Source organism: Artemia franciscana, chromosome 19, assembly GCF_032884065.1.
Source record: "Artemia franciscana chromosome 19, ASM3288406v1, whole genome shotgun sequence".
NCBI lineage: Eukaryota > Metazoa > Arthropoda > Branchiopoda > Anostraca > Artemiidae > Artemia > Artemia franciscana.
Window position 1 is genome coordinate 18,306,289 of NC_088881.1, and position 25,180 is coordinate 18,331,468.

The following is a 25,180-nucleotide window of genomic DNA, read 5'->3' on the forward strand; positions in this document are numbered from 1 at the left end:
GTCAAAAGTGCATTTATTAAATTTGTGGTACCCAGCCTGCAACTAAAACACACAGTATTTATCAACTAGCCGAGTTTATTATGCTCAAAAGTCATTTCATTGAATTCTTTATACTCAATAAAAAATAAAACACTCGGAATATACCAACTAGTTGATTTTGTTGTACTGAAAAGTAATTTTGTTAAGTTTTTTTTTATACCCAGTCGGTATTTAAAAAACTTGGAATTTGCCAACTAGCTAAGATTGTTGTACTCAAAAGTGCTTTTACTAAATTTTTAGTACTCAGTCTGCAAGTAAAACAGGCAAAATTTATCAATTAGATGAGTTTGTAGTACTCAAAAGTGCTTTCATTAATTTTTCTTTACTTAGTCAACAACTAAAACAAACGGAATTCCCCAGCTAAATGAGTTTGTTATACTATAAACTGCTTTTATAATTTTTTATATCCAGTCAGTAGTTAAAGAATTCGAGATTTATCTATTAGCTGATTTTGTGCCTTTTTTTAAATTTCTGGTGCTCAGCTTGCAACTATAATAAACAGACTTCATCAACTAGCTGAGTCTGTTGTACTCAAAAGTCAGCAACTAAAACAAAAAAAAAATTATCGAAACCTACTGAAAACATTATACATTTGAATCGTTTTCACTTTTTTTTACTATTATAAATACAAAATTATCAAGACTTTAAGGAATAGATTTCAATATATTTAAATCAAACTAACAATCCACTTTTTTGTGAAGTGCAAATTGTGTTCTGGTCTTGAGAAGGCATGAGAGTTATTATCCTGCTCGTGTTTTTTTTTGCTCGTTTTTAGTAAGACTCAGCTATTTATTGTAATTTCTGTTCGTTTTTAGTTACATTTTTTTATTGATTGTGGTTAGTGGTAGTTTTCTGCTTGGAAGATTATTTGACGTTATTTCTGCTCATTTTTGTCTAAATAGAGCTCTTTACTTTTATATTTAAAACTTGTTTTGTGGAAAGCTTTTTAAATTGATCTCACCAAAAGGCAATCTGTGCACACTACTGCTAACGCTACTATTACTGCTACATTTAACTGCTAATACTAGTGCTATTTCTTTTGCAACTACTTGTAAGGCTAAAAGTATTGAGATGAAAATTTCAAGAAGTATATGAACATACAGGTTATCAAAAGGACATATGAGCAATTTCATAGCAATGGCTAATTATATTATGCTGAAACTTCCAGGACTTGATGAGAGGGATGTTCTATTGACCAGTAGGCAATATGGTAATATTACTGCTGCTACTAGAACTACCGATATTACTATTAGTATTGTTACCGGTAATATCAATACTACTACTAAAATTACTATTACAACTATGTCTAAGGGCACGAACTTGAAATTTTCATGGAATTTTGAGGGGGGAAGGTGAAATGATTCAAAACACTCTATGTATTCAGGTTGTCAAAAAGGTATAACAGCCAGCAAAAATTAACATGAGCAAGACTGAAAACCCCTATGCCTTCGCAAGACCAGAACATAAATTGCGCTCAACTGAAAGCAAAATACGTTTTAATTGTTCTCACTTTTTTACATTAATAAGTATAAAATTATTAAAACTTTAAGCAATAAATAACAGTATATGTATATGAAACTGACAATCGTCATGTTTTTTTTTTTTTCAGTGAAGCGCAGATTATGTTCTGGTCTTGAGAAGGCGTAGGGATGTCCGCCAGACACATCTTAATTTTTGCTTGTTTTGAGTTTGAATCGGTTATTTACTTAAAAAAAATGTTTTGTAGAATTTTTTTAAAATTAATTATAATAAATTATCGATTCAAACTGAAAAAAGATTAGAAATTAACATGAGCAGAGTGGACACTCCTATGCTTTCCAAAGACTGAAACACAGGAAATTATTTACACTTTACTGAAGTGTACTTTACATATTCTGATGTTTATTTCTGAAAGTCTTAATAATTTTCGATTCATTACAGTTAAAAAGTAAAGATATTTAAACTACGTATTCTATTCAGTAAAGCGCAAATTATGTTCTGGTCTTCAGAAGGCACGGGGAGTTTCAGCCCCGCTCACGTTAATTTCTACTCGTTTTTATGTTTGACTCCGTTATTTGTTTTGGTAGCTTTACGCTTGGAAGATTATAAAACGTTCGGGCAGATAGGACGCAAGAAACTGTATAGTCTATTCTCCCTGCAAAAGTTTGTAAAGTTCTCTGGTCTTACACTCTCCAAAGAGTATCTGAAACTTTCGGCTAATCTAACAAGCTTTTCCCGAGACATTGCAGACATGCTATATCGATGACGCAGATAAATTTTAGGGTCTTTAATTCACTTCTAACTCCTAAGTAAAAAATTTGAGATCAACCCGAACCCTTTTAGTTTTCTTTTTCTCTTTTATTTTTCAGTTTTTTCCTTTTTTTTAGTTTTTTTCTTTTTTAGTTTTAGTTTTTTTTTAGTTTTTTACCTTTTTTTAGTTTTTTTTAGTTTTTTTAGTTTTTTAGCTTTTTTAGTTTTTTTTATTAGTTTTTATTTTTTTTGTAGTTTTTGCCTTTTTTTATTTTTTTCAGTTTTTTTTTAGTTATTAGATTTTTACCTTTTTTTAGTTTTTTTTAGTTTTTTAGCTTTTTTAGTTTTTTTTTCTTTTTAGTTTTTTTTTGTAGTTTTTACCTTTTTTAGTTTTTTTCTTCTTTTGTATTAGTGTGAAATAATTCAGACGTCATATGCGAACAAACATGACGTCACCTGATCCATCCACAGATCCACACACAGACAACTTATTTTTATATATATAGATATATATACTAGCTGTTGGGGTGGCGCTTCGCGCCACCCCAACACCTAGCTGGTGGGGGCGCTTCGCGCCCCCCCCAAGCCCCCCCGCGCGCGTAAGTCGTTACGCGCCATATTAGTTACGCGCCATTGTAGTTGTGTCCCTATGTCCCACCTATGAATATAGATAGATATATATATATATATATATATATATATATATATATATATATATATATATATCTATATATATATATATGTTTTTAACTACGTAAAACTTGCGAATATACAACATTCTTTGCTGTCCCATTGTCTGTGCATATAAATAGATTGTCAGGTTTACCGACTCTTGAACATGCAACATATAATGGTCCATGGGAAAACAATCCGTATTCAGATCTATACCTCATGATTCTAATGATTGCCCTTGAGCTTTGTTGATGGTGATTGCTAATCGACCATTCCCTGAGTCGCCATCGTCATTTATATATCCCCCTGTGCACCCCGGCGTCCCCTTTGTAGTTATGTCCCTGTGTCCCGGTCGTCATTTATATTCCCTGTGTCCCGGTCGTCATTTGTGTCCCGGTGTTCCAGTCTGTGATCTCTCTTTGAGTGTCCCGGGCGTCATTTATATTCCTTGTGTCCCGGTGTCCAGGTCGTCATTTATATCCCCCTGTGCCCCCTGGCGTCCCCATTGTAGTTGTGTCCCTGTGTCCCGGTCGTCATTTATATTCCCTGTGTCCCGGTCGTCATTTGTATCCCGGTGTCCCGGTCTGTATATACATTCGTTTTTTAGTTTTGTTTTTCTCCTTTATTTTTTTCCTTTTTTCTTTTTTTTCTTTTTTAGTTTATTTAGATTTTTAGATTTTTTAGTTTTTTTTATTAGTTTTTAGTTTTTTTGTAGTTTTTACAATTTTTTTAGTTTTTTTAGTTTTTTTTTTACTTATGTCCTGGTCGTCATTTATACTCCCTGTGTCCCGGTCGTCATTTGTGTCTCGGTGCTTTGTTGATTGCTAATTTATATTATATTTATATTTATATTTTTTATATTTATTAATATTTTTTTAGTTTTCTTTTTCTCTTATTTTTCAGTTTTTTCCTTTTTTTTAGTTTTTTCTTTTTTAGTTTTTAGTTTTTTTTTTGTTTTTTACCTTTTTTTAGTTTTTTTAGTTTTTTTAGTTTTTTAGCTTTTTTAGTTTTTTTATTAGTTTTTAGTTTTTTTTTAGTTTTTGCCTTTTTTTAGTTTTTTCAGTTTTTCTTAGTTTTTAGTTTAATACCTTTTTTTAGTTTTTTTTTAGTTTTTTAGCTTTTTTAGTTTTTTTCTTTTTAGTTTTTTTTGTAGTTTTTACCTTTTTTAGTTTTTTTTCTTCTTTTGTATTAGTGTGAAATAATTCAGACGTCATATGCGGACAAACACGACGTCACTCGACAGACAGACAGACAGACATAACCCACAAAACGTCATATGCGGACAAACACGACGTCACTCGACAGACAGACAGACAGACATAACCCGCAAACAACTTATTTTTATATATATTTATTCATATTTTTTTAGTTTTCTCTTTCTCTTTTATTTTTCAATTTTTTCCTTTTTTTTAGTTTTTTTCTTTTTTAGTTTTTAGTTTTTTTTAGTTTTTTACCTTTTTTTAGTTTTTTTTAGTTTTTTTAGTTTTTTAGCTTTTTTAGTTTTTTTATTAGTTTTTATTTTTTTTGTAGTTTTTGCCTTTTTTTATTTTTTTCAGTTTTTTTTTTAGTTATTAGATTTTTACCTTTTTTTAGTTTTTTTTAGTTTTTTAGCTTTTTTAGTTTTTTTTTCTTTTTAGTTTTTTTTTGTAGTTTTTACCTTTTTTAGTTTTTTTCTTCTTTTGTATTAGTGTGAAATAATTCAGACGTCATATGCGGACAAACATGACGTCACCTGATCCACACACAGATCCACACACAGACAACTTATTTTTATATATATAGATATATATATATATATGGTCTCGTTTTGATTTATTGTTTATGTTAGCGCAGCGTCTAATTATTCGATATTAAGTTTCATTTTTTATGTTTTTTTATCTCTCTTCCTTCGTTGTCAAAATAATACTGTGTAACGGTTTTTCCGATTATTAGCAATTTAGTCTACTATTTATGCTGACTCTAAATGCACTAAAGTAATTAGTCTTAATATTGCTCGGAAGAGTTGTTAGCAAATGAAGATATGTAAAGTAAGTAAAAGTAAAGAATATGGCACTAGACTTTACAGTCCCTACAGGCGGTGCTGATCTCCGTTTCTTGGCCCTTCAGCCAGGAAGTGCAACGGGAGTTTGGGGGCCAACCATCCTGTGCTTTCGCACACCCTTCCTGTTTACCTTCACCAGATTTCTCCAGGTACCCATTTAGAGCTGGATCGACTATAAAAAAAAGAAGCTAAACTCCAAATGCAGCTATGGGCTGTATAATTAAATTTATGTGAATAAATAATAAATTTTCCAACCCGCCTCTTTTATTCAGTTTAAGAGCCACTTTTTTCTTAATAGCCTGTAGCTATCTCTCATCATGCACTTGAAACTTTAGGTCAACCATTCAGAATAGGTTGCCAATTTGAGCTGAAATGTTGAAAGCCTTGTAGCCTGTAGGATATTCCCCTTTTTTCCATATTAAATCACTTAAAAGCGTTTGCGCCTGGAGATTTCTCCAGTTCTATTTAACAAATGGGATTTGACTTTCTCTTTCTAGTAAGAACAGGTGCTTGCTATGAAATGCATCAGTTTCACCAGTAATTTGTGAAGGATATATTCTTAGTGAAGCTTGACTTATAGTAGGAATAAATTTATAGCCTTAATTTCAAGATATTGGCAGGTTAGTTATGAAACAACTGATATTCACAAAATTTGCATATCGGAAAATTTTTCAAGAATCAAATAATTAAAATTGATTGCCATTTTATAAAATTCTTAATCACACCCAAACGTGCAATTAGTGCAAAGGTGCACTATGTTGAGTTTCCAGTTATGTTATTTTATGTCAAGTGCCATAAATACTCTTTTTTTTACTATATTTTCTTTTTTTAATTCAGAACTAGCTAAAGAACATCACAAACATAAAACTATTTTTTTTTTTCAATCCTGCAGAAAGATTTTAAAACTTTAGGGAAGAAAATTCCGGAAAACACTGGAGTGTAGAAAATATTCACAGGAATGTGGGCTAGCTGAAAATATAGTTAAGCTATATAGTCAAAAAATATTTAAATTTATTGCTAACATTTATCACTCTACTTAAAATAAAACCTAAATTTAACATCTCTCCCAACTGCCGGTTTTCTTCGCTCCCACCGACGGAAGCGTTAATTCTGCGGTATGGCTGCATTCTGTGGGCGTTTATATTTACGCCCACATGCATGGTGGAAATGGGCCGAGTGTGGCTTAAAAAGTATTAAGCATGGCAGAAACTATGCTATTTGAGGCAAAAGCGTGTGGCGCACGTGAGATTTTAGATTTACATCAGGTTGTGGAAAGTCGGTACCACCTCAGCTTTTCCCGATTCGTAGACACTAGAATTTAATCAAATACGTGCAAAATTTTAAGAAGACTCTTTTAATAAAATAAAGATAAATATGTGTTCCAATATTTCAGACTTGACGGGAAAACACTCCCGGAAGAGTAAAGTTTCGTCTGAAAAATGAATGTTGATCAATTAATTTTATCTGTGAGCCGTGGCGGATCCAGGGGGACACCGACCCTCCCTCCTTTAGTGGTTTAATTCTATTTTGTGTAGTTTACGAGTTTATCAAGCTCCCCCGATCCTTCGATTGGATGTTGTTTAGCTGTGTGCCGTGCTCGCAAAAATCTTTCACGTGAATCTGTTGACTGACATTGATCGAGAACTAACCTTAGTTGGCTTTTTCATTCTTCTAAATTTGTAATTAATTACCTGCATTTCAAAATAGTAATATTGTGATGTCCATTAAAACAAAGCCGTGCCAAGTATAAATTCTTTTGTTGTGAACAAATTCTTGCATAGATAAAACAATACAAAAAAATATCCTATTAGGTGACGAAAGGATTTACATTAGACTATAGAAATATTTCTGAATTATCTTGCTGAAAGACTTTTTAGGCTATTTAAGCACAAAACTGTTCCAATTTTACAAGTTAGTAAGTCTATGCGATTAAAGGTTGCCACGAAAGTTTTTAAATTGGTAACTTTAATCCTACTTAGAAAACAAAACTTAATGCATTTCCGAATGCGTTTTATTATGTCGCAACTTCCTGAACTAAAATACTTACTGTACTAAATTACTGTACTTACTGTACTGTAATTATGGTACTAAAATAAGGAATATTTTAATTTGGACTAAACTTATAAATATATTTCAGGGTGTAAAAACCCGCAAGTTTCTTCCCAGAATCAGGCAATTTATTTTGCTCGGCGGCCCTTTGTATCAGTAAGGACCCATTCCCACGGGGATGAAAACTGAGTGAAAACCTAGATCCACGCGAACTTATGTTTTTTTGCTTGATTTGTTCAGTATTTTTGCTTCTATCCACCTCTCATTCAACTATTGTTGATCTTGACGATGAACTCTAGTTCACCTCTGCATTGAAACAAGAGTAGAACTGGAATTAGAGATCTATCTTTTTGTTTAAGAAATGGCTGTTTTTATCAGGATAGGGGGGGGGGGGGGTAAAAATGAGTTCAACTCCATTTTTTTGTGAAAATTTGCCCTAAATCTAAAACAGTTTGAATTGCTATGTTAATCTAAGATTTTCCACAGAATTTAAATGAAAACTGAGGTGTGGAGTTCAATCATAATGTTTCTCAGATCAAATGCTTTACATAAGCCTGACATTATACTACTACTACTGCCACTAACAATTCATCACCACTTGAGGAGGATACCGCTACGCACTCTTCTCCTCCATCCCAATCCATTCAAAGCCTCCCTATTTACACATTCCCAAGAAGTTCCAATTTCCCTTAAATCTTCCTTTTTGACATCCTCCCATCCCAACCGCGGACGACCTGCTTTCCGTTTAGCCCTTGACGGTTGGCCAAAAAGGACAATATTTGGCAATCCGTCATCCTTCATTTGCAGAATATGCCCAAGAAATTTCAATCTTTCTCTCATTATAGCCCTAGAAAGCGAGATTGAACCGCATTTTTCGCACAATCTACTGTTTGAAATGTCAGTCAGACGGGTACCCAAAAAAAAATCCGTAGGTAATTTTCTGGAAATATCTAGCGAATCTTCAACCACATTTCGAAGCACACATACTTCTGAACCATATTTGATTACTGCCATCACTCTAGCTTCTAATATTCTAATCTTGGTTTGCAGACTTATCTTGCCATTATTTCCAAACTTTTTCTACGAAACTAACTTTACCTAATATTCTGCACAAGTACTCGTGTAATCAGTTTTAAGTGATTAAAATCAAATTTCACTAAATTATTTTTGTCTTTAATAATTCAAGAAGCGGGGTTTCTGTTGCAGACACCAAAAATCCAAGCGGAGGACTTCCTTTTCTTAGCCACTTTGTACAAATCTCAGAGCACCCCATGTTCCTCCACGCTGAACCTCCTCGTGCCGTTGGTGGCATAATAATTGTAGCAATTTTAGATTAGGAATGTTTCAAATCTAAAGATCTATCTATAGAATTGCAAATCTATCCGGCCAAGGTAAGACATTTTCTTGACCTATTTCACTACATTAATGTCAATCAGGATGATACAATTAGGGTAGGAGGAGTTTGGCAGCTGGGAAATCTGACGGTGACGAAATCTGGCGGTAAGGATGGGGAGGGCAAACAGTTCAACCACAAATTAAGCACAGCTTTTTGAGTTTTAATTTTTTTTAGAAAAAGAGGTGGAGACAATTGGTCTTCGATGCCTCAGTCTCAAACTATTTGTTTGGATCTGCTTAAAAAAAAGCGTTTATGTCCTGTCGTAAACTTGAGATAATATACTATAGCTATTGACCTTACTGGATTGTTTAGTGACACCGATGAGCTTATTCGGATCTATTCTTCTCGGTTGTTTGATAGAAACCGAAAAGTTTACTTTTTTCCCCTTACCTCGTAACTTCAAACAATGGCACATAACTAAAAATTTTCACTTAATTTGTGTTGAAGAATTTGGTGACCAAACCATGGAAACGCAACCAGATGTTGGAGAATAAGTTTGTCAATATGGTTAATATATTTGTAACATCAGAAGTGAATGTGAGCTACTAATGTTAATGAAAGCATGCTTGCACAAAGTAATGTATTACTGTTTTCTCGTCTGATTTATTTAAAGCTTGAATCTAGTCACGTTCTAGCATTGAAAGAAGTAACACAATATTTACTACTTGGATTTGGAGTTGTTTTTTAAATCGTTTTTAGCTTTTGTTGGATTATGTTTGGATTATTTCTTTCTTCTTCCCTTTACTATTTTTAAACCCTTTTTTTTGTGTTATTTTGAAATTATCTTGATCGGGGTAAAGATATGAAAAACGCAAAAGAATAGATGAGTCATGTGGAAAAGTAATAAATTGTATGAAAAATAACATTAAAATTAAAAAATTTTATGTTCCCCATCAATATTACGCGCTGCTAGGCATCAAACGTTTTCATGGGAGTGTAGCGACAGTTGAAGTTGCAGCATCATTTTTAAATCTCTTATAAATACATATCATATTTATTATTTCTAGCCACACGGAAAAGGCCCTTGTTTACTTACCATGATAAGTAAATGTTTAGTGAATACTATCACATTTCTTATCTGCTAACTTGATCCCGAAATTGTCTTGGTTTATTCCTTGCCATACGATAACGTTTGCAAATTTATAATCAATTACTCTAATGAAAGTATTGCGTTACAGAAACCTGACTGAGATATTGAGATAACACAATTTTAAGACAGAAGGGAAATCAGTAAGTCAGCAATCTGTTATAGATAAAGAATTATTATGTAGTTTAAAGGTCTAAAGTGGAAAACTGTCTCGAAGGTAGAGCTTTTTTTGTCATTTTGAGATAGAAGCGTTAAAAATTGGTATTCATACATGGCAAGGATGGGATTCTAAGAATTTTATTAAATCCGTAGGTCTTAGATAAATCTTAATCCAAAAGCTTACATTAAAATTTTTTTTTTAAGTCTCTAGAATATTAATACCTTTTTAAAAAAGTCAGGTGCTTGAATCTAGTATCTACTTGTCATCCATAAATGAGGTAAGGCCTGATTTAGTATTTATAAAAATTAAACACTTTATAGATGTGCAGCTTGGAGGAACTCATTCCCAGTTTGAAGGAAACTCTATTATGACAGTACTGTACTGTGTTTCGATGCCTACTCAACACTGTTTATAAATATAAAGGTCGTTACCGTGATAATTGTGCCTGTCCCTTTAACGGAGCTCAATCTGGCCCTAGGCTGCACGCAAAGCTTTTGAAGAAGAAACTATAAGAACAAATTTCTTACTTTAAATTGTAGACCTACAGAAAATTCTTATTATTTTTAATTTCTGGGTCACCATTTCAATTCATGTCTTCTCCTACACATTTTCAATTATATATATAAATTGTTCACAATTTTTTGGTTCTTACTGTTTGTGTCTCTCAATTTTCCCACTAGTCACGCAGTTTCAAGATTAAAGAATGTTTTTGGGCTCAATATATCAAAAAACTATTGAAAAACATGGATTGGAAGAAATCGTATAAATCTGATTAGTTCATAAGCTTTCTCCATAGTACAAAGTAAGAATTTTTTTATTGCATTGTTTACTTTGGAAGTGTTTTATATAGCCTAGGGGTATATTCGGGTTCCTTAGGGGTGGAAGGGAGGATGCGGGCTACAAAAAATTAGGTCAGATAATGTCGCAAAAGACTGTCCTCAAAGTACGACTATCAATAAAAAATTATAAAGTTAGAATAAATTCTTTGTTATCTTTTAAAAAGTGTACGGCTTGTGCTTATTGGCTGAATATTTTTCAAATAGACTGAATGTGCTTAAGGTTTTGAATGTTATTCAAAAACTAAATAGACTCTTCTGTAGCATTCATAGTTCTAAGCAACTTTTTCTGAAGTTTTTTTTTGAATTTTTGTTTCAAAGAAGCAAAATACAATCGTCATATTTTCAAGAATCTTACTTAAAATTCTGAATTCAGAATAACAATTTACCTAGAATCTCTTAGAAACTTTTCCAAATAATTTAGTATAAGTACATCATTGCTGCTCCATATAACTTAAATACAAAAACAAGATATTTCAAAAATAATTGAACAAAATTTTTCGCTAACAGAAGATATCTGACTATATTCGAATTTATCATAAATGGTTCTTTTTTAGCCATATATTTTAGGTCTCTAAACAGTAAAAAGTTCAAACTGCTTGTCCAGTGAAATTCAACTCAGATAATCCAGGTACAATCATTTTTTGAACCAAAAAAGAACCCTCAACAAGAATGTACTTATTACTATTTTCATTTACAAGTATGTTTATTTGACTAGCAAAAGAAATGAGGTCAACCTTTCTTTGTTAGTAATAATCAATCAGAACTTGTTTTTGAGAAGTATTATAAGTGGAACTCCAGTCTGCATTTGGTAGGCCTATGTTGGCCAAAGTTAGCCAAGCTTGGAAAAAAAAACCGGACAGGTTAAGTAAGCTACTGACTTTAATCTGGCAAGTCTAGTAATCACAGTTTCAAATCCTTTTTATACTCCACTAAATTTTGAAGCACCTCAAAAGACAAGTATGCTGTGGTTAAGGATAGGCTGAAGAAGGAGTAGAATTGCCAAGCGCTGTATAATGTTGGTAATTTAAATTGTTTACTTCTTCTTTACTACTTCATACTTCTTCCTCTTTATCTTCTAAGTTTCCATGAATTTTGGTCCAAATATATAAAAAAAATTGTCGCACTGCTATAATCCCATTTGTCCTAATTTCTTTATTTAATTTTTTAACTAGGACTAATTTGGAACTCATTTATAGACAGTTTTGTGTAGCTAAGTACTTCCTGGTATTTTATCTTACCTCTGACATGTGCGATGCTCTTCACTTTACGATTTATTTGTTTTTCAGACAATCGCCTGGAAAGAGAATAGAGATCCCCAGGTATGAGAAAATAAACAAAAGTCAAGGAAATAATGGAAAGTTTGGAGCTTGATATGAAGCCTCGAGAAAATGGAGACTCGAATGGTGAACTGGAGCCGTGTATCGGCTTTTCTTCGGACCAAAAACCCCCTGCTATAATTCCTAGACAAAAAAGTGGAAAATATTCATCGCAATCTTTTGTGGCGAAACCAGAGAAGAGAAAAAGTAAACACTTCGATAAATTATGCCGAGTACTTGGAGTATCTAAAAGGGGATTGTTCATAGTGTTTGTTCTTTTCTGTTTTGTGCTGTTGTTACTGAGTGGTATTGTTGCGTTAGCGGTCTTGTGGCCCAAAGAAGTGATCCAAGAGCCTCCGGATATTTGTGCATCACCAACCTGCCTCCGTGCTTCGGCCTCAGTAAGTATTTTTTGCATTTTTGTTAAACTATCCAAAAAACCTGTCGGACGATAGGTATAAAAAAAGAAAACTTAAATAGGTAACGTATACTTTTTTGCAAGTAGCCCAATACACATGTTTCTCCCTTTTTCCAAACACAAAACTTGAAGTATCACTACCACCCACCCCCGCCAGAAAATAGATTGTTCTGTAAGATTCAACTTAATCCCCAAACTGTGAGACAAAACAATTAATCTCACACCACTTATGTTTGCTCTTCAAAGATTTATCATCAGAGCTGAAAGAGAAAACAAAATTCTGGCTCTCTTCGCTCAAAATTTTATTCTCTTTCTGTGGGCAAGCTTTCTAATATCACTACTTCGAAAGGAGCAAAAGGTGAGTTTTCCTTTCTTTAAGAATGACAGAATTATTAAAGTTTAGGAAGCGCATGCTACGCAATTCCTTTGCTTCAGTCCTAAGTACAGAAAGTAAAATAAAACAAGAGCTAAGAGCTCATATGGCACTTGTGACGAGGCCGGAAGAGCCAAGAGCAAAGAGCTCATATAGCATGAGCTCTAAAAAAAAATTCTAAGAATCAATAAATTGGTTTAAAAGGAAAATCAGAGGATTAGTGCCGGTCGGGATTAAAAATAAGAGCTCTGAGTCACGAGGTCCTTCTAAATGTATGAATTCATCAAGATCCGATCACCTATTAGTAAGTTAAAAATACATATTAATTCCTCTCCCAGCCCCCATATCGTCGTATTGGGGAAAACGACTTTATCAAGTCAATTTATACAGTTCCCTGACACACCTACCAATTTTCATCGTCCTAGCACGTCCAGAAGCATCAAACTCGCCAAAGCACTGAACCCTACCCCCTAACTCCCCCAAAGAGAGTGAATCCAGTCCAGTTACGTCAATCATGTATCTAAGACATTTGCTTACTCTACCCACCTAGTTTCATCCCGATCTCTCCACTCTAAGCGTTTCCCAAGATTTCCGGTTTCACCCTTCAACTCCCCCAAATGTCAACAGATCTGGTTTGGATTTTAAATAAGAGCTCTGAGACATTATTTCCTTCTAAATATCACATTTCATTAAGATCCTGTCACCCGTTCTTAAGTTAAAAATTACCTCTATTTTTCTAATTTTTCCAAATTAACACCCTCCAGCTCCCCCAAAGAGAATGGATGTGTTCTAAATAAGTAAATCAGGTTTCTATAACTTTTGCTTATTCTTCCCATCAAGTTTCATGCCGATCTTTCCACTCTAAGCGTTTTCCAAGATTTTCCGGTTTCCAAGATTTCTGTTTTCCCCCTCCAACCCACAATGTCTCCGGATCCAATTCAAATTGAAGATGGAGCATCTGAGACATAAGACCTTTTTATATGTCAATTTTCATTAAGATCTGGTCAACCATTCGTAAGATAAACATACCTCAATTTTCACATTTTCCATTATTTCCGATTCCCCCCCCCAAATCACCCCGGTATCACCGGATCTCGTCGGGATTAAAAAAATCTATGAAACACAAGTTCCTTCTAAATATCAAATGTTATTAAGATCTGATCACCCGTTCGTAAGTTACAAAAACCCCATTTTTTCTAATTGTTCCGAATTACTCCCCCCCCCCCCAACTCCCCCAAAGACAGCGAATCCGATCCGATTATGTCAGTCACGTATCTTAGACTTGTGCTTATTATTCCCACCAAGTTTCAGCCTGATCTCTCCACTCCAAGCCATTTCCAAGATTTCCGACCCCCCCCCGACTTCCCCCCAAACGACACTGGATCCAATCGAGATTTAAAATAAGAGATCTGAGGTACAAGGTTCTTCTAAATATGAAATTTCATTAAGATCCGATTACTCCTACGTAACTTAAAAATACCTCATTTTTCCAAATTTTTCAGAATTAACCCTCCCCCCGACTCCCAGTTTTGCTTAAAGAGAAATGGGCAATTGCTGCTGCTGAAATGGGCCAAAATCGTTTTATCCTTTATCTGTTTGAAGCTTTGGGTTAAGAACAATCTAAAGTAAAATCTAACGTCTATTCAAGAAGAAGTCACAAAAAGAGCCAAGAACTAAATTTTTGGATCGGCTAAAAGCTTATGTCACTAAGTGCAATGGTTTAGAAGACCACAATGCACAGAAAAAAAATATTGATTCACCGAGGAGGGGTTGAAAGTATTTTTTGTGAATAGCTTGGAATTTAAAACTGTGGGTCCCTAGCTAAATGGACCTGAATGTTCAAGAAAACATTAATTAGGATAAACATGCCTTCTCAGAATTGCGCAAAAAAAAAAAACTGACTATTTTGCCACGATCCGGTCAAAAGTTTCAGAGATTGTTTTCTGGATTAATGGGGTAAAACATTTTATTTGGAGAATGGCTAGGGCCGAACAATGAGGGAAAACCTGTGTTGTCCTTCAGTTTTAAACTCACAGCCACAAGTTCCCCGGCCAAGAGGAACATGATATTTAAAAAGAAATTAGAGCTTGGAGGTTTGGTCTCCAGCAAAATAGGACCCACTAAAAGAATAAATTATCTGACCTGCGCTAGATGGTGTGATGTTGCACAGTATACAAGACCTCAAAGATTAAATAACAGGGTTCAAGCACTTCTGAACTAAGCTAACTTCCTTCTCATAGACAGTGAGTGACTTGTTATTTTAAACGTGGTAACTGCGCAACGTCTTTTGACGAGGTCAATGTCGAGCTTCTTCATGAAGAAAGCAAAGGTTCAAACTCAAACATGCTTCCTTCTGTAACATTTAAAAGCGCAGAAATGAAAAACAAAGAGGAAGAAAAGTAACAAAAGAGAGGAAAATTTCCAGGAAAAGGAAATGGTCTTAGTAAGAACGCAGACATCTCGACAAAAACCTCTCTGTGGACACTTTTGTAAGAAGAGTAGTTTAAAGAGGTAGAAAAAAGGGGAAAGGAGGTCGAAGATAAAAATAGAAAACAAATGAAAAACCATGAAGAAATAATCAAAATATTAGACGACCCCAATGAAAATGAAAAGAATTTAAGGAATTTCTTCTCAGAAACTTCCTCCCCACCTGGGTTTTTATTCTGGCTATTTTTATATCTATGTGCTTATCTTTCTTTGTTTTTTTTTCTTTTTTTCTGTTTCTTTAAGGTTATAATATTTTCAATTATCTCTTTTTTCTATTCATCATACCTTACGTATACATATGTCCATTGACTTTTCCTTGTTACTGAAAAAAAAACCAAGTGGGAAGAGAGCCAAGTTGTGACTACGAGTCTCGTTCGTTTTTGTGTGGTTTCAGAAAATGAACTCTAGGTTGAAGATTGCTACTCACCCTTTAGCTTTGATCTCCTTCCAGTCTTAATCAGTTTACTAATCCCTTTGGCCATCTACCCAACATTCTATATTGAAATAATTATTGAAATTTATTTCTCGTAACTCCTGTTGCTGGATGATTAGGCTGATCACTCACACTATTGTCAAAAGTTTGAATTGCGACTTAGTATTTGAATCCTTAACCAGAAAAATGAAAAAAAAAAAAAAACTTTACAGATATTCTTAGTCTTAACCGATTATTAAACTATATTATTTCAAAACGAGTAGAAATCCATTTCAAGAACTTTTTTCGTTAAAAGAAGTTATCAGAAGAATAGTAAAGAGCTGTATTGCAAAATAAGACGAGCAGAAACAAAGTTAGCAATAATCGATAATCAAAACAAACAAAAATTAAAATGAATAACCAAAACCAAACATTAACTCTAATATAGACGAATTATGAATCATAAAATGAACATAAATTAAAACGATTAATCAGATTAACTTGAAAAGAACAGAAATCCCCTCAAACGGAAGTAGGGATATCTATCTCAAATCCATCTTAAAGCCGGAAGGTCATTAGCGCTCTACTGAAAAAAGTATAGTAAAATTTTCTTTTCTGTAATTATAACAATGAAAAACCTAAAATTGTTGAGGCTTCTGGGAATGTATCACGCATTAAAAAATCATTATACTTTTAATTCTAGTAATCTTGATTATTATGATGGACTAGCTGTACGTGTGGCGATTCGCCACACCTATTCTTCGCTGTCCCATTGTCTGTGCATATAAATAGATTGTCAGGTTTACCTACTCTTGAACATGCAACATATAATTGCCCATGGGAAAAACAATCCGTATTCAGATCTATACGTATTTTTCTAATGATTGCCCTTGAGCTTTAATGACGGTGATTGCTAATGGAATATTCTCTGTGTCCCCGTCGTCATTTATATATCCCCCCTGTGCCCACCCGGCGTCCCCGTTGTAGTTTTGTCCCTGTGTCCCGTTCGTCATTCATATTCCCTGTGTCTCGGTCGTCATTTGTGTCCCGGTCTGTAATTTCTCTTTGAGTGTCCCGGTCGTCATTTATATTCCGTGTGTCCCGGTGTCCTGGTCGTCATTTGTGTCCCGGTCTGTAATTTCTCTTTGAGTGTCCCGGTCGTCATTTATATTCCGTGTGTCCCGGTGTCCCGGTCGTCATTTGTGTCCCGGTCTGTAATTTCTCTTTGAGTGTCCCGGTCGTCATCCTGTGTCCCGGTGTCCCGGTCGTCATGTGTGTCCCGGTGTCCCGGTCTGTAACGTCATAAGGTCTTCAATGGCTCTGGTGTTGCAGCCAGTTGAGGAAGTATAAGTTTTCCTGAGGCGCAACACATTCCCATTGTTTCACCATTAAATTTCAAGGCCTTGCAATAGGGACAAATTTTAGACATAGTCCTGATTTGAACACATCTACTCAAGCTATTCATCCACTGGGCTGTACCTGAATTGACAGGCGATAATTTTGACGTTACTCTTGTGATTCCTCGGCAAGCTTTCTTTTGGCATTATCTCTTTTAGCCGCAGGCCTGTTTTCGCGTTGTTCTTGTGATTCCTCGGCACGCTTTCTTTTGGCATTATCTCTTTGAGCCGCAAGCCTGTTTTCACGTTGTTCTTGTGATTCCTCAGCACGCTTTCTTTTGGTATTATCTCTTTGAACCGCGAGCCTGTTTTCACGTTGTTCTAGCGATTCCTCGGTATGTTTTCTTTTCTTACTTTCTCTATTAACCGCAAGCCTTTTGGCGTTAACTCTTTGAGCAGCCTCCTCGGCTGTTTCTTCTGCCATTGTAGGATTTATACTGAAATTTCTTTGAATTGCCCCTTATATACTTATAATGACGTCATATACGAAGCCTTATATACTTATAATGACGTTATATGCGTACAAACACACAAACATATAACTTAAATATATATATATATATATATATATATATATATATATATATATATATATATATATATATATATATATATATATTATTTATTAATAAAATAAACCTATATTTCTGGCGTGGCAAAACTTGCCATTAAAAAGAAAAGATAAAATGGGCATATGCACGACCTAGGTAATGAAATCAAAATTATAATATGTACAAAAAATACTAAGTTTGATATATCTGGCTCGATATTCATAATTGTTGCTGAAAGCTGTCGTTACTATAGTAACGGACATTGTAGCCTTTCTGCCATTAAATTTGATACTGAGAAAGTTTATTTTTTCATTCTTTTAGAGTAAATATGTTTGTGAAACAGATACATAGAGAAAAAAGGTCCTGAAAAAAAGACATCCAATTTATGGTTTCCTTCTTTGTGCTTTAATATGCGTTCTGCCCCCAATGCTGTCTATTGTTTTGATGGTTTGATATCGACTTTCTTCATAGAAGGGAAAGTATAGCCTTTTGATGTAAGGAGAAATTCTAAGACCAAGCACTGCCATTATACAAATATCAAAGAAAGTTCCTACAAGTTCTCATAACATATAAACAAAACAAGACAAAATAACATAGACTCTATATAGAACATGTTCTATGGTATATGGGCTGGAAATAAAGCATGCAGTGAAGTGAGGCATTCAGAGGTTTATTTTGTGATTTTCATTCAGTGCTTCAGGAACATTCTTCAAATTAAAGGCTTATCAATAAGAAATAGTTAAAAACACAGTTAGCCAAATACATTTCTGTACTATTATTCAAAATGAGCGGCATAGCTTTTAACATCACAAAAAAAACAACAGTAAACTAGTATTATTTTAATTCAATTGTAAAACATCCCACTAGGGCAATAGCCTACGGTGATCATTCAATTCGTGGTAAGAAATTGTAAGTAAGGAGTGACTCAGCGAAATAGTAACCAAAATTCTAAAGAATAGAATTTCGACATCAATAGAAATATCAAACAATCTTATTGTTATGCTGATTCAAAATGTATATAGGATTCATTAAGCTTAGCGTATAGTTTAAGGCCCATGAGAGGCTACGAGCCTGAAAAAACTTTCCTGAAACTTGAAGAAGAAATGAAACCCCCAAAAGTAAAGAAATCAAAATAAAAGTTCATATCTACAATGTGGAATTTTTCGTTTCTTGCCAGAAGAATGATCAAGGATGCGTGTTTATATTTTCCCCAGGGATGATCTTATCGAACCAATAGTACTAGAAAATCAGGAGAGGGCTCGTGTGATCGAAAATTAAAAGTCCTAGTCCCCTTTTTAAGTGACCAAAAAAGTTGGAGGGTAGTTAGCCCTCTTCCCACGTCTTTTCCCCCAAAACTGTCTAATCAAAATTTTGAGATAGCCATTTTGTCGAACAAAATAGTTGAAAGGTGCCTAAACTATACCCTTGGGAATAGCATGACCCCTCACAGCCCTAGGGATAAGTCTTTAAGCTATGAAATTTGACAATTTTTTACGTATAGTATTTGTTATTGGGAAGTATAAGGAAACTTTTCGGGGATAGATTATTTCTGTACTTGGGAAGGTTTCCGTGGAAATAATTTTTCGTGGGAAAGGAAATTTTCGGTGGTGTAAAACATTTTTTTTATTTGTTTTAGTTTTTCTTTGCCAACTCAATTTTTCATGTGGAGGTATTCCAGAGAATGAAAATATTTTCAGTTTGCTAGGATTTCCGGAAAAAATTAATCACGGAAGGGGGGATTTCTGAAGTGATCAGAAAAATAATTTAATTTTTCAAATGAAAGCATGTTAAGGCGAATTTTTCAGTCTGAATCGTTTTCAAGATATTTTACAAGAGGGGGGGGGATTTTCAGCAAGATTATGATTATCCGAAAGGAATTTTACCGGAGGAGGGGGTTATTTTACGTTTAAGGAACTTTCCCGAGGAATTTTTCTATGAGGAGCGGGAATTTTACATGGAGGATGAGCCAAATTTACCGGCATTATTTGAAAAATGATTTAAAAAATAAACAGTTTTTTTTATTATTTAATTACTAAATATGATCCGTCTTTTGTTAACATTGCAAAACTCGAAGAGGCTTTTATGTTTGACTGATATTGAATATACTAGACCCAAACTTTCAAAGGATAAAGTAAACAAGAATGCACTAGTGAAACATTAAATATTTCGTAGAACTGGAATAAAGCTATCTTTTAAGCTTATGTAACACAAGAACAGCACTCAATTAGTAATCATTCACTATGGATTAGCCAGATAACATGTTAATCTAATGAAGAAATAATTCGGATCGTCAGACCAAGATCTGAATGGGGTTGGATTTTTAAATCACTGATTCAATTTTAGAAACGTGGTCATAAGGAATCCGCTCTAAAAGCTAATAGAGTTTTTCTAGAAGATAAATTTTTGAAATTAAAGTAGCCATGAAAGTCTTTTGGAACCATCAGAAACCACAATAGATAGATCCTTAGAACAGGGACTGACCAAGTACGTTTTACCGTACATAGAATTCTAGGCTGGGCATATACCTTAGTCTAAATATATGTTCAGTATATTTAGGTTTCTTCATCTTTTTTTTGAAGTTTTTATTTTCAGAAACTGCGCATAGATGTTTTTATCTATTTTTACTATTAAATTTATAATTGAAATCAATTTCCTTCAGCACCAATTTAAAAAAATTGAAAATGGGTCACTCAATCAGCTGTAGTAAGGCCATTTGAGCTACTGATTCTAAACCCTTATTTGGGCACTTAAGCTTGCCATTTTATCTACTGACTCTACACCCTTATTTGGGTACAATAGGCTGCCTTTACTGATGACTCTACGCCTGAGGCTTGTCCGAGTTAAATGTTAGCTTACAGAAGCTTAAAAACAAGAACTTTGGATGTGATTCATTGACATATATTTTGTGTAAGACATTCATATCTCTAAAGGGTAAAAGCCCCTACCTGTATAACTATTGGAAGAAATAATTAATAAAATTGTAAGAAAGAGATAACAAAATATCCTCTGATCCCAAAAATTGGAAATTCGATGGTCAAGTGAATCAAACACTCAATTTCGTCACTCTGTTGCTTAACAATGTAAAATATGATAATTTATGATAGAGGAGGTAATCATATATAAATAAACCATTAAAATTACTTACAAATATAAACTAGTCAGTTCAAATCCGACCTATGAATTACTGATTAATACTATATATATATATATATATATATATATATATATATATATATATATATATATATATATATATATATATATATATATATATATATATATATATATATATATATATATATAATGAAAAGAGAAATCATCAATGCAACAGCACAAGCACATTAAAAAATACAAAAAAACATATAAATAGAAATTTGGCTATACACAGAGACACGGGAGATATTTCCTTAAGCCCAATTTATAACAATTTGATATTAAAAGACTCGATGTATATTTTCCCCCAGTCTAATTTAAGACAACCTGTCCGCATATCTAATGAAAACCGAAATTGTAGACAGGCGAAATCTGTTGCAAGGCAAAGGATGCTTATTCAATCTAATTGGTAACTTCTCTTTTATTGATTTGAAGTTGGGTTTTGTTGTTTGATTTGGTGTCTTTTTTCCTCTCGTACAGTTCACTTAAGAAGGTTAGATTTTGTTGTTGTTTCTTCTTTGTTTCTTTTTTTTCTTTTTCCTCTTTCTTATTTTTTTTTAGCACTGAGGACGACTTGGCCGAGGTTCTTGTCGAAATATTTGCTTGTTTTTCATAATTTGCTACTGGCTGATAAAATCCTCGTTTTTCACTTATTTGATTTTTCTCTTTTCTTTGTTTTCATACGTCAACCTTTTATATATATTAAATTAAAAAAAAGCAAGTTTTTTTTTTAACTGAAAGTATGGAGCGACATTCAAACTTAAAACGAACAAAAATTACCCCGTATATGAAAGGGGCTGCTCCCTCTTAAACACCTTACTCTTTGCGCTAAAGTTTGACTCTTTCTCTCAACTCTACTTTTTAAAACAGTAAAAACTTTAGCGTTAAGAGCAGGGCGTTGAAGAGTGAGAAGCCCCTTTCATAAAGGGGGTATTTTCTGTTCGTTTTAAGTTTTAATGTCGCTCCTTACTTTCAGTTAAAAAAACTTGTTTTTTAATTTAATTTCTGAACGTATTTTAGTTAACCCATGTTTTGATTTCTGCTCTCCGCAGATGAATAATTAAAAAAAAAAATTGCATATTTATTTATTTGGCTAAATGGCTTTCCCATAGTTTTGATCGAATGATTTTGAGAAAAAAGGAGAGGGAGGAAAAAAGGAGGGTTGCCCTCCAATTTTTTGGGTACTTAAAAAGGCAACTAGAACTTTGAGTTTTTTACGAACGTTTTCGTTAGTAAAAGATATACGTAACTTACGAATTAGCTTACGTAACAAACTTCTATATTCGTATGTTTTTATTACGTATATGAGAGGGTTCGCTCACTCGTCAATACCTCGCTCTTTGCACTAAAGCTTAAATTTTGTTCCCTGAATCACAAAGGCCATAGAATAAATAGATGAAATTACTAAAAATACTTTAGCGTAAAGAATAAGGCATTAGGAGGAGGTGAACCCCTTAAATGCGTAATATTTTAAGTTCGTTTTAAGTTTTCTTACTTCCAGCTGAAAAAAAAACTTTTTCATATTTATTTTTTCATTGTTTTTTTTTAAATAATGCTAGAAAATGCTGCGCCCCCTTTATGGAAATCTTCTTCCCCCATGACAAATTCCTCCATGGAAAGTTTCCCCCACATAACCCCCTCTTCTCAACCCTCCTTTCAACCGAAAAATCCCCCCGAAAACGTCTGTACACTTCCCAATAACCATTCCTATATGCAAACACTGATCAAAATTTGTAACTTGCAGCCCCTCCCACGGGGACTGTGGGGGAGTAAGTCGTCCCCAAAGACATAGTTATAAGGTTTTTCGACTGTGCTGCATAAAATCGTTATCTCAGAATTTTCAGCGGACGACTTTGGGAAAAAATGAGCGTGGGAGGGGGCCTAGGTGTCCCCCAATTTTTTCGATCACTTAAAAAGGACACTAAAACTTTTCAAATAAACACGCATCCGTGATTTGTCTTCTGGCAAAAAATACAAAATTGCACATTTTTGTAGATAGGAGCTTGGAACTTGTACAGTAGGGTTCTCTGATACACTGAATCTGATGGTGTGATTTTCGTTCAGATTCTATGACTTTTAGGGTGTGTTTCCCTCTATTTTCTAAAATAGGGCAAATTTTCTCAGGCTCGTAACTTTTGATGGGTAAGACTAAACTTGACGAAACTTATATTAAAATCAGCATTGTAATGCAATTCTTTTGATGTAACTATTGGTATCAAAGTTCCGTTTTTTAGAGTTTTGGTTACTATCGGGCCGGATGGCTCCTTACTACAGTTCGTTACCACGAACTGTTTGATATATATATATATATATATATATATATATATATATATATATATATATATATATATATATATATATAAAATATGTCAATGAACCATTACAAAATTCTTTTTCTTCAACTTCTCCAAGCTAACATTTAATTAGGACAAGCCTAAGGCATAGAGTCTTTAGAATAAGCAGCCTATAGTACCTAAAAAAGGGTGTATCTTCTGTATTATATAAGCAAGCCTTAGTGCCCAAATAAGGGTGCAGGGTCAGTTCAAATGGCCACACTACTTTATTCAGAGGCAACGCTCTAGCGTTCCTTATAGTAATTAAATAAAAAGCTATTAATTGTTTTAAAAAGTAGAATTGTGGCAAAGAGTCAAACTTTAGCGTAAAGAGCGAGGGATTGCGGAGGGGACAAACCATTTTCTATACGGAGTAATTTCTGTTCGTTTTAAGTTTTAATGTCACTCCTTACTTTCAGCTAAAAAAAAATTAGTTTTTTTATTTAATTTCTGAACGTTTTTGAATTACTGCATGTTTGGTTTTGGCTCTCCGCACATAAATTATTAAAATGAAATTTGTATAATAATTCTCTTTTTGGCTAAATGGCTTTCTCTTAGTTTTGATCAGACGATTTTGAGAAATAAGGGGTGGAGAATGAGGCCTAGTTGCCCTCCAATTTTTCGGTTGCTTAAAAAGGCAGCTAGAACTTTTAATTTTTAACGAACGTTTTTATTAGTAAAAAAATATACGTAACATATAAATTAGCAACTTACATAACAAACTTTCATAATCTTATATTTTTATGATGTATACAAGGGGGTTTGTATCCTCGTTAATACCTCGCTCTTTACACTAAATCTTAACTTTTGTCCCAATTCTTTAAGAATGACCCCTGAATCAGAAAGGCCGTAGAATAAATAGTTGAAATTACTAAAAATACTATAGCATAAAGAGCGAGGTATTTATCTCCTCCTAAATACCTCGCTCTTTATGCTAAAGTATTTTTAGAACCCCTCATATGCGTAATAATCTCTGTTCGTTTTAAGTTTCAATGCTACTCCTTCCTTTCATTTGAAAAAACGTTTTCATGTTTATTTTTCATTGTTTTCTTATAGTAATGCTAGAAAATCATGCGCCCTTTTCCTTGAATTTTTCTTCCCCCATGACAGATTCCTCCAAGGAAAGATCCTCCAACACAGCCCCCTCCCCTCAGCCCCACCCCCCAAACAAAATAAAATCCCCCTGAAAACGTCTGTACACTTCCCAATAACCATTACTATATGTAAACACTGGTCAAAGTTTGTAACTTGCAGCCCCTCTCCCAGGGATTGTGGGGGAGTAAATCATCCCCAAATGTATAGTTATTATGGTTTCCGACTATGCTGAACAAAATGGCTATCTCAAAATTTTGATTTATTGACTTTGGGAAAAAAAGAGCGTGGGAGGGGGCCTAGATGCCCTCCAATTTTTTTGTCACTTAAAAAGGGCACTAGAACTTTTCATTTCCGTTAGAATGAGCCCTCTCGCGACATTCTAGGACCACTTGGTCGATACGATGACCCCTGGAAAAAAAAACAAAAAACAAAAAAAACAAACAAATAAACACGCACCCGTGATTTGTCTTCTGGCAAAAAATACAAAATTCCACATTTTTGTAGATAGGAGCTTGAAACTTCTACAGTAGGGTTCTCTGATACGCTGAATCTGATGGTGTGATTTTCGTTAAGATTCTATGACTTTTAGGGGGTGTTTCCCCCTATTTTCTTAAATAAGGAAAAGTTTCTCAGGCTCGTAACTTTTGATGGGTAAGGCTAAACTTGATAAAACTTATATATTTAAAATCAGCATTAAAATGCGATTCTTTTGATGTAGCTATTGATATCGAAATTCAATTTTTTAGAGTTTTGGTTACTATTGAGCCGGGTCGCTCCTTACTACGGTTCGTTACCTCGAACTGTTTGAAAAGCCATGAGGCTTCAAAATTGTTTTTTTTTTCTAAGACCACTTCATTATTTTGTTCAAATTACTGCAAAGTTCAGATAGACATATATTCTGAGAGGGATTGATCTATCGTTAATAAGCTATGCAGACGATTTACTTAATCTGAGCCACCTCCTTCGCGGTTTAGAGGAGAATTTTATCCAGTTTCAAGTAGAATATGGAAAAATAGGCCTTCAATTTAATGAAAAGAAATCAGATGTGTTGTTGTTTAATGCTAAGCAAGGGTCTGCTGTTGATGTTAGGCTGGGTGGTGCTACTGTTCGGCTTGCCGAACGCAAAGTTTGAT

General features: G+C 33.9%; 1 protein-coding gene across 7 annotated transcripts in view; it reads left to right on the top strand.

Moving 5' to 3' along the window:
* Nucleotides 1-25,180, top strand: part of LOC136039368 (endothelin-converting enzyme 1-like) — a 223,018-nt gene that overhangs the window by 39,803 nt on the left and 158,035 nt on the right. For 2 of the 7 annotated variants that reach the window (XM_065723037.1, XM_065723042.1), the window contains exons 1-2: nt 9,648-9,730; nt 11,799-12,229. In XM_065723037.1, coding sequence (XP_065579109.1) covers nt 11,864-12,229 — 366 coding nt within the window. In that variant the 5' untranslated portion in view covers nt 9,648-9,730; nt 11,799-11,863. Of the gene's footprint in view, nt 1-5,477; nt 5,602-9,526; nt 9,731-11,798; nt 12,230-25,180 lie in introns of those variants that run through there. The other 5 variants (XM_065723038.1, XM_065723043.1, XM_065723044.1 and 2 more) reach the window with 5 other exon arrangements.